The following is a 10,174-nucleotide window of genomic DNA, read 5'->3' as shown; positions in this document are numbered from 1 at the left end:
ATGTTGTAAAAAATTACCCAGGCATGAGTTCTGCAAATAAAAAGTTATAATTATTTAAAAAAAAAAGATCCATCTTCATGAGTTCAAATCTGGCCTCAGATACTTCTTAGCTATGTAATCCTTGTCAAGTCACTTAACTGTTTGCCTTAGTTTCTTCATCTGTAAAATGAGATGAGGAAGAAATGGCAAACCACACCACTATTTTTGCCCAGAAAACCCCAAAATGGGCTCATAAACAGTCAGACACAACTGAATAACAATTGAACAACAATACATATTGTCAACCCTTATCACAATGCTTGGCACATAGCAGGTGTTTAATAAATCCTTATTGATTACTTTTGACTAACCAGAGAATAGTCTGATCACTCTCATGCAAGACCTCCCCAGCAAGATGAGACTAAGACAAATATGTAAGAGGAGAAGGAGAATTATCTGGTCTTTAAGAAAGATCTTTATCAGCAGCACTGGTGAAATTTCCCCTGTATTCCCAGCTCCAGTCTTTGTGCTAGACACTGCAGAAGGAGGTAAATGACATCTCTCTCCTCATTCTTGATGAATTTACTATTTGCAGACCAGTGTACTTGTCTGTCTTAAATTATGATCAGATATTTCTTACCCCTTCCCCCTCCCCATTTAAAATGAACTCCTTTATGGTAAAGACAAGGCTTTTTTCACCTTCATTGCTGGCCTCTGTACAAGACACTGTAGACAACTAGAAGGAATGAAGAAAGAAATTACCTAGGAAAGAAAGACAGGAAATCAATCTCTTCAAGTGAATTTCTATTTTGACCAATGCCAGACATACTCAAGCACAGTAGACAGTCTCAAGCAGGGTCACTGTCCCAAAAGAAGAATTGCACTATTTGTCCTTCTGCCATTTGAGCTTTGCTCTGTTAGATGCTACCAGAGGTCTTCCAGAAATTACTTTTTAAAAAATGTTTGTTTAAAAACAATCCTACTGTGCAACAAGAAAACTGTTCGGTTCTGCACACATATATTGTATCTAGGATATATTGTAACCTAGTTACCATGTAAAGGATTGCTTGCCATCTGAGGGAGGGGGTGGAGGGAGGGAGGGGGAAAATCGGAACAGAAGTGAGTGCAAGGGATAATGCTGTAAAAAATTACCCTGGCATGGGTTCTGTCAATAAAAAGTTATTTAAAAAAAAAAGAAAAGGAAAGGAAAAAAATAAAAACAATCCTAGTATAAGGCCCACTTTAAACAATTAAACCAATTGGTCCCATAATTGTCAAATAAGCCTTCAGTTGACATTTATTGTAAGTGAGTTGTGTGGATAGAATGGGAACTGGGAAAGGTTGATAACCCAGATAAAAGGAGGGAGAGGAGAGAGGGATAGAAAAAGTGGGAGGTGCCTAGAAATTAATTTGGATTCCTTTACCATTTTCCAGGAGGTAACCTTGAAAGCCCATGGGAGACAAATCCACGAGATATTCTAGGGCCATGAGCTAAGTCCAGAAGTCAAGCAGATACCAAGTATAAAGTACAGAGAATCCTATGGAATCCTCCCTACAATCAGAAGGAAGAGATATAAAATACACCACATTTGTGCCACCACTGTGTTCAGCCCATGTAATTATCTTCCCCGGGTACCATCTGCATACCCCAAACAACCCCCCTCAGAGAACATGTGGCAAACAAAATACTTTGCACTCCTCTAATATACTACTTATGTATTATTGTCTCTAGTAGCTCGAGTGTCAAAATACTAGTAACTAGTGATACTGTAAAGTCCATGAAGGCAGAGAATGTATCTAAACAAATTTTGTATCTTCCTCATATTTAGGACTAAAGCTCTGATGATTCAAATTTTCAATTGAGTTATAATTGCCCATCCCTTAACTCTAACTTATAGCATCATTGTCTTGAGATCATACGCTGGCATTTAACCAAGATGATCCATTTTGCTTCCTGTCCCTTCTTTTTCTTAAATGGGTTCCTATATGGTCAGGCTGGAATATCAAGTTTTGTTTTCCCAGAGAGCCACAAATCTAGCCTACATTGGCTCTGGCTAGGCCCTGAATAAAAGTGGACATCAGTGGTACAATAGAAGTAGTAATCTTTTCCCTAGACAAGAAGGACTTGAATCAGACTTGGGCAGAATAAGTAGAAAGAATACAAAGTCTTACATCAGGAAACCAGATTAGAATTCTAGTTTCGCTCCCACTTACTGTGTGACTTTGAATCAATTAACCTTTCTGAGTCATGTTTCAAGGTGTACTGGAGTCAATTCAAATTGATTATTACATTTTTAACAGGCAACCATGAGAAATTGAATTTGATTTATTTTTGTTGATTACCTAGACTTAAGAAAGTGATGGAGAAAATGTTAATAATATGTGGTTCAGATTAAATTGAAAAGTGTGTTGTGGGGAGAAGAGAAAGGAAGAGGCACATACTAATCACCATGCTAACAATAATCACAATACTAACAATAGTATGTTAGACACTACTAAGCATTTTACAAATATCTCATTTGTTATATCATGGGTCCATTTTTTTTTTTAAAGCCAGTTGTTAAAAGCACAGCCCCACTTAGTTTCCTCAACAATAAGACATGAGGATTCAGATTACAATGATTAAATTCCCTTCCAGTTCTTGGATTGCCTAGATACTTCCTCTGAGCCAAATGGTTATAATGTTATGCCACAGTTCTCTTTTATTTTCCTGACTCAGTTTCCCTAATTATCCTGACTCAGTCCTGCTTCAGTTTCCCTAATTGTTCTCCTCAACCACCCCTCCCTCCTAATCATGATGATCCAGATAAGGAGAAAGACTTTCTATCTTAGGCATCATCATAATTTTGGGTGCCTCTCCCCACTCTGTAATCCCAATTATCAGATATCCTCCATGCCTCCCCTCACCCTGTCAGAGCCAGATTGTCAAGAGTCCCATGATTCCCCCGCACCCTGATTCCGCCCCTGCCTTGCTCTACTCCCTGAATCTGAGCCATGTGTATATAAATCTGTGTGTGTGTGTGTGTGTGTGTGTGTGTGTGTGTGTGTGTGTGTCTTGGAGAACTCACATTGTCTACTCGATTCTTGGAGACCATAGTCTCATTCAGTCTTGGGACCAAACCATGAATCCCTTTGGTCCCAGTAAATCTCTCCCTTTTAAATAAATTATGAAATACTCTCTAATCCCTATCTTGTCTCAGCTTCTCCAGCATTACAATCAATCTAAGAGATATAGATGGTCCAGAACCATCTGGAGTTTTGATTTTAGAAGCACATGTCACCACTTCCGTCATTTTTGTGAGAAAGGATATGGCCACTCTGATTTTGACCTCAGCAAAATTTTGCCTTGCATCTTGGGGGCTGTATGAGTGAATTATGGGGTCACACTGAGCTTCATTACCAGTCAGTCCTGCTCTCTAACTTCACACAACTAAACTGTTGGATGCTTTCTACCTGGTGATCAAAAGAGCACCAATATATTAGTGCTACTTGAACCTTCTCACCAAAATATTCATAGCAGCACTTGTTGAAATAGCAAAGGATTGAAAATAAAGTAGATGCCCATTGATTGGGGAATGGTGAAATAAACTGGAAGCACAGTGATGTAAAGGAAAATTGTTATGTTTGTAGGAAACTATGAATAGGAAGAATACCAAGAAGGCTGGTGAGATCTACCTGAATAGAAAGAATGCAATTTAAGCAGCCCAGGAAGCCAATATACACAATGATTACAACAATGTAAACAGAAAGGATCACTATCAAAAAGTCCTCAAAAACTCATGTTGCAAAATCACAAAGAACAAGCAGGAGTCCAAAGAAGAGAGATGGGAAGACAATCCTCTCCCATCCTTTTATGGAGGTAGCAGAACTATGAGTGTAGTGTAGTGTAGCATCACACTTATTTTCAGGCTTTTAGCAATCATTTTTACTGTTTATGTCCATTTTTTCTTGCTTTTGTATTTAATCGATATTGTTTGTTATATGAGATGATTCTACCAGAGAGAGAAAGAGAAGTATGCTGGAGGAAATAAGGCCTTTTGGTGATTAATCATATTCCCTTTATTTTCCCTAAAAGATAAATCTCAGAGGGTAAGTGAATTGCCTAAGGTCACTTACCAATTAATGAAGACGCCACATTATGCCGGTTAGTGGCATACCAGGGACCTCAGTATAATGTTCTTTTTGTTATTTCCAGGTATCCCTGGAGAACTGGAGGCCATATTTTCCTCCTTAGATAATCTCCACAGTCCTGGCTCATTCTACCCACAGAAAGCTGAGCGAAAGCAGAGGTTTCATGGGCTCAAGCCCTCACTGATCATTTTCCCCCCATGGAAGAGGGCACCGAATTCAGCTCGGACTGTTAGGACCATTGCCTTTAAGCCTCTTCAGTCGCGATCTCCTTAAGTTCCCTCTTTCCCTAAAAAAAAAAAAAAAAAAAAAAAAAAAAAAAAGAACCTTGGTAAGGAATGGGAGTAGCGAGCACAGTCTTGACTCCCTCCCGCCGTCTCCTGTGCTGGTCTGCGGGGAGGGCATCGCAGTTCCCTGTGCAAAAATGGTTGACTTGAAACTTGGCCTACAAGCGCAAGTGCTAGGAGCTGCGGGTAAGTCTACATAATCACATCCCCTCCCCTCCCTCCGGGTTCCGGCAGGCCCACCCTGGTCCATTTCCACTCATTGTCTTCTCTTCCCAGCTAACCCTCCACTTCCCAACCTGCTTTCTATGAGTAGGATTCCTCAATTTCCTGATCAATATACAATGACTTCATAAATACATGGCGCATGGATGAATGGCAACACAGAGGAGATGGTCCAGAACACTTTATTGGAGCCCAGAGTTGAACAGGTGCCCTGATGGGGTACCAGGAGGAGGCAGTCCGGGCTCTCTGACATTGCTTTCTCCTTACTCTTCACTCTATTCACCTCCTGCTAAGGGGCGGCGGTGGTAGCGGCGGTGGTGGCGGGGGCCGCTGGGGTGGCTGCGGCTGCAGGGGCTGCTGTAGGGGCAGCTGCAGCCGGAGCGCCACCTGCAGCTGGTTGGGTGGTCAAGGCTCCGGCTTTGGGAGGTGCCGTGGCAGTCGTGCTCGACGCGGACGAACCTGAGGATTCCTTCGGGAGCTTGTCCAAGGGCACACAGCACGTTTTGTTATTATCGCACGTAGAATGCTCCTTTTCCTTACCCTTGCAGCTCGTCCGACAGCGCCCCACATTATTGAAGCATTTTTTTTCTCCCCAACCACCTGCCCAGGGAAAGAAGAGAGCACAAAGTGAACGGGGGAGCCTCGGAATGGCAGGATTGGCGCCTGCCCTGGCGAGGGGTGGAAGAGGGAGAGAGAGCCTGGGGTTCTGGGCCGCTGTAATCCCAAACACCAGATTTCAGGGTGGTCAGGACAAGGGGCGCGCAGCCGAAGACGATGGTAGATCTGGCTGGGGAGGACGGTGAGAGAGAAAAGCAGTGTAATGAGAGAAGATTGTGTTTCCGGGGAAGGGGAGCACTTCCCAACCTTTCAGACTCTTCCTCAGCCGCAGCATCACTCAGAAGCCCTAAGTCTCCTCACTTCCTCCAGAAGCCCCAGAGCAGAGGGGAGGGTGGAGAGGAAGATCTTGAACTCTCAACCCCACCTTATGCTCCTGTCCCTAGGAAATGCAAAGCAAACTTTTTTAACATCTGCCCAGTGCTTAAGTTCAGGAAATAGGTACCAGAAAATAGCTTTAGTCGGTCAGCCGTGCTTCGTGGCCCCATTTGGGATTTTCTTGGCAAAAAATGGTTAATGATTTCCTCTTCCAGCTCATTTTCCAGTTGAGGAAATGGAGGCAAACAGGATTAAATTTACACAGAGTCACACGCCAGTAAGTGTTCTGAAGCTGAAGTTGAACTCAAGTGTTCCTGACTCTCTACCCCCGTTCACCTAGGTGCCCCATTCCCAGAGGCATTCTTTTTGGACGCTAATTAGAGTCCGGATTCACAGGCGGGAGAGGGTGGGGGAGGCGCGGGGGGAGGGAAGAAGACAATAGGAAGGGCTGTCAACTGAGGCCTCTGCTCCAGATGGTACAGTGGAGAGAGACCTGGACTGAAAAGTCAGAGGGCTAGAGTCAAATCCCAGCTCTTTCATTCACTGCCTGTGACTGGAGGAAATATACTTAGCCAGTTCCCTCAAACATAAAATGCAGTGGGGAGTGGGGGGAGTGTTGAACAGAAAACTTCTAGAAAACTAAGCTTCTGTGATGGAAAGGAGGCAGCAAGGATGGGAGATAGAAGACTGACTCTGGAGTTAGAAGACATGGGTTCTTCAAGCTACCTCTGACATTACTTATGTGACCTTGGGCAAATTAACATCTCTCTGAACCTCAGTTTCATCATCTGTAGGAAAGTTCAGGAGGTTGGACTAGATGGTCTCTGAAGTCTTTTCCCTTTCTAAATCTGATTCTGCGCTCTGTGATTCCTCTAATTCTTCATAGAAACATATAAGGGAAAGAACAGTGTCTCTGGGAGATGAGCCTCTGACTCAGGCTGCAGAATATCCAAGCTCACTTTATGACTCCCAGCTCTTGCTATCATAGGAATATCATGCAGGATTTTCAAGTATCTGCTTGGAGTTAAATCACTTCCCACAGCAAAGACTTTTCTGCATAAATTGTACTGAGAATTCGAGTACATAACTCCTCCTATAGTCACTAATGACAGAACTCCTTCTGCTCAAGTGCCATGTCCTTTTCTCTGCCTTCATTCTCCTTGACAATTATAGTGTCTTTAATAATATTGGTTATACTCTTCATTTTGAAATTCTTATCATCTTCCTTAGCTCTCACACCACTAAGTGATCACTTAGTGACCTAGAGGACTTCTAACTCTATCTCTGTTGTTGGTTACTCCTCCTCCTGTCTCCCAAAACGTGGGCATATGTATTTTTAAATAGTACTTTATTTTTTCCAATTATATTTGAAAACAATTTTTACCATTCATTTTTTTAAAATTTTGAGTTCCAAAGTTTCTTCCTCCACCTGTCCCCTTCCCCTCCCTAAGATGGTAAATAATTTGATATAGATTACATATAAATAGTCATGTCTGAAAGGCTTCATTTTTTCATTTTCTCTAATTCACTCATCACCTTTCTTTCATCTTTATGAGGATAACCCTCAAATCCCTATCTCTTTCCCAGGTTCACACTTCCAATAGCCTGTACACAGATCATTTCTAGCTGGATATAATACCAGTTCTTCAGATTCAACACATTTGCAAACAAACCCTTCATCTTCCCTAAAAACCATTTGGCCCTTCTGACTTCCCTAAATAGAATCATGGCATCACCCATCCACCCAGTCATTCAGGCTCAAAAACTCAGAATCATCTCTCATTGTCTCTCCCTTTTTGCATGTACCCCGTTCCCATCAGCTTCTGTTCCCTTTCTACCCTAGCACAGACTCTAGATAATACTGTGGACAATGTAGATTAGCCTCTGTTGGCTAGGCCAGAATCTTAGGGGTGTTTGGATCCTTCAGTTGGAAATACAAAGTCTAAGAAAAAACAGAACCTATTAGCGTCAAAAGACGGAAGGGAATTGGAGATGAATGTCACTAAGTACACTATACCCCAGAACATTAAGATCAAAGAAATTTTCACAAAGTATTCTTAAGAAGAGAAAAAAATTGTTCTGTTTTGTACATTGAAGAGTTAACTTAGGGCCCATTATGGTGCAGGCTAAAAATCTATCTCATTAAAGAAGAGTTTGTTTTTTAATTCCTAAATTAGGACATGTAAAGCTGATTCATTCTAGCCTACATAGGTAGAAAAACTGAACTTAAGTGACCTTAGAAAGACCCTAGCCCAAACCTTGTCATTTAACTGATAGAGACCTGAGGACACGCCCAAGGTCACACAGGTAACAAAGTCAACTTCTGAACCCTGGTCTTCTAGCTCCAAATCCATAGTTCTTTCCAATTCATCACACCACCTAATTCCTGGAACACATTTCCCTTTCTTAAAGCTCCAAGTTCTTGTAAAGACAAAATGTGAATCTATACAGCTTCTGGGTAACTCTAAGAGTATCCCTGCTCTTCACAGGTGGATTTCAGTGCTCCTTAATAGCCCTGGCTTTCATCCCATGGTCCCATCCCACATTCATGAGCACCTGCAATGACTAGTGTGACCCAGTCCCAGCTCTCTTTCTTCCCTCAACACAGTTACAGATTACCTTGGGTTCTCTGTGCCAGAAATGACATAATGGCAAAGGCCAGGAGAAGGAGCTTCATGGTTGATGTCCCCTTGAGAGAAGACCAGCAGGACTAATGGAGAACTGAGAGACCTCCCTGTGTACTGTGAGTTGGAGCTCCAGCATTTATTACCCTCCCCAGTGGGGTGGGGCCAGGAGTGTTGAACCAGAGAGGGAGTAGAATTCTGTGTTATTCAGTGTCATTCCATTAGGTCAGACTGTCCATTGACCAGCGACTCCGATTGGGTGCCTCTTGGGTTCTAATCTCCATCAGTGGCACTGTTGAGGGAGACATAAACCACACTCAAAACAGTAAATTATAAAAGCACAGATTTTTAAGCTAGGAGGTACTTTGGCAATCTTTTACAGGGGTATAAATTAAGCTGGAGAGAAGGGGAGTGATTTAGACCAGGTCTTATTAGCAAGGGCCTTATTTTATACTGTTTGGGATGAAGAGACCTACCCAAACTGACTACTCAGAGATCACTCATAAAAAGCAGAATTATTTATTAGAATCTTGAGAAGCAGATCCCATCCTGGAGTGTGAGCCAAATTTCACAGCAGGAGAGAAACACTCCCTTGACGGTGCTCATAGCTTTTATACATTTCAGACAAAGAACCCCCCAAATCCCACTCTCTATATGGTGTGATTGGTCACATAAGTCTCTATTCTCCTATTTGGTCAGTGGAATATAGTAGATGTATAACTTTCTCACCAGTATCCTTTGAACAATGGAATATAGTCCAGGCCTTATCTAAAATCACATGCTTCATAAACTCAGGTCTCTGAGGCTTTAGCTAACAGTCTCTGATCAATATGTGCTTGATCTGTAAGTTCTTCACCTTTTCCACACAATTCCCCCTCTTTTTCATAAATATATATGTATATATATTTCCTCATGAGGAACTAACATTGTGGTCAAATTCGATTAACATCTCTACACGTTGCTTGTTAATCCCCTCATCTGGATCATCCCCTGCTACTGCCTCTCTTCCCTTTTTCTGTCATTTTAAAAGCATCCTCCATATGTAAGATTCTTGACAGTGATCTTTGAACTATTCTTGTTACCAATATAATTATACAGGGTAAACACAGTGGGAACAGAATAATACCACTGATTGCAATAAATCTATACTATAAGAGCTGTTTCCACCAGCCACCATCAAACCAAGACCACCAGCTATTTGTGAAGGGAGGTTTCCAAACTTGTACAGGCACATGAACTATCCTGCAAATGCACTTAGTAATTTCTTTTACTACTTGTCCATTGTCATCAATTTGCATACAACAGGTAGGCAGGTTTAGTTTCCCACAGACCCTTCCTTCTTCTGCTAACAGAGAATCTAAAACTAATCTATGTTATAAAACAGCTTCCCGTGTCTGGGTGTCCTGATCAGTTAATAGATCAAGGGCCTGAGCAGTTTGGTTAGCTTAGTTACTCCTAAGACTGCTTGCAGTTGAATTAATCTGTTATGTGTGTATATGTGTGTGTGTATGTATGTATGTATACATATTATATATATATGTATATGCATATATATGTGTGTATATATGTATATATATATATATATATATATATGTCCAATATCCCCAACCACCATCGAGTCCATGTCACCGGTCCATATTTTTTGATAATCTATGCTGAGGGCCAGGCATCTTCCCATCCATTAGCATCACCAATTTGTCCTTATTACCCCCTAACAAATGCTGATGGACACAATTAAGCATTGACCCATCATCACAAACAATATTTGACTTGCTCCATCTGTTTCTATACTCACTACAATCTATAATATCTACCCTCTCTGATTGCCAGGCAAAAGTCCATTCACACTTACTCTCTCCCATCCATGGCCCTATCCCTGTTTGATTTAGACAATGCCCCAATAAGATATGCCAGATCAACGCCACTATCAAGATTTTACACGCACAGTTCATCAGTTCCTTTTCAATGGTTGTCTCAGCTTGCTCTCTGGATTCAGTTTGG

The 10,174-nt window shown here is 41.7% G+C and overlaps 1 protein-coding gene across 8 annotated transcripts in view; it reads right to left on the bottom strand.

Annotated features, from left to right (window-relative positions):
* Window positions 1-4,782: 4,782 nt before the first annotated feature.
* Window positions 4,783-10,174, bottom strand: part of LOC127550453 (beta-defensin 123-like) — a 224,906-nt gene continuing 219,514 nt past the window's right edge. For 7 of the 8 annotated variants that reach the window (XR_007950868.1, XM_051979427.1, XM_051979422.1 and 4 more), the window contains exon 2: window positions 4,783-5,216. Coding sequence is in view for 7 of the 8 variants with exons in the window: in XM_051979427.1 (XP_051835387.1) it covers window positions 4,906-5,216 (311 nt within the window). In the remaining variant the exon portion in view is untranslated. Of the gene's footprint in view, window positions 5,217-8,168; window positions 8,292-10,174 lie in introns of those variants that run through there. The other variant, XM_051979424.1, reaches the window with a different exon arrangement.

Source organism: Antechinus flavipes, chromosome 2 (assembly GCF_016432865.1).
Source record: "Antechinus flavipes isolate AdamAnt ecotype Samford, QLD, Australia chromosome 2, AdamAnt_v2, whole genome shotgun sequence".
Lineage (NCBI taxonomy): Eukaryota > Metazoa > Chordata > Mammalia > Dasyuromorphia > Dasyuridae > Antechinus > Antechinus flavipes.
The sequence above is the reverse complement of the archived record's forward strand: the minus strand, read 5'-3'. Positions and strand labels throughout refer to the sequence as shown.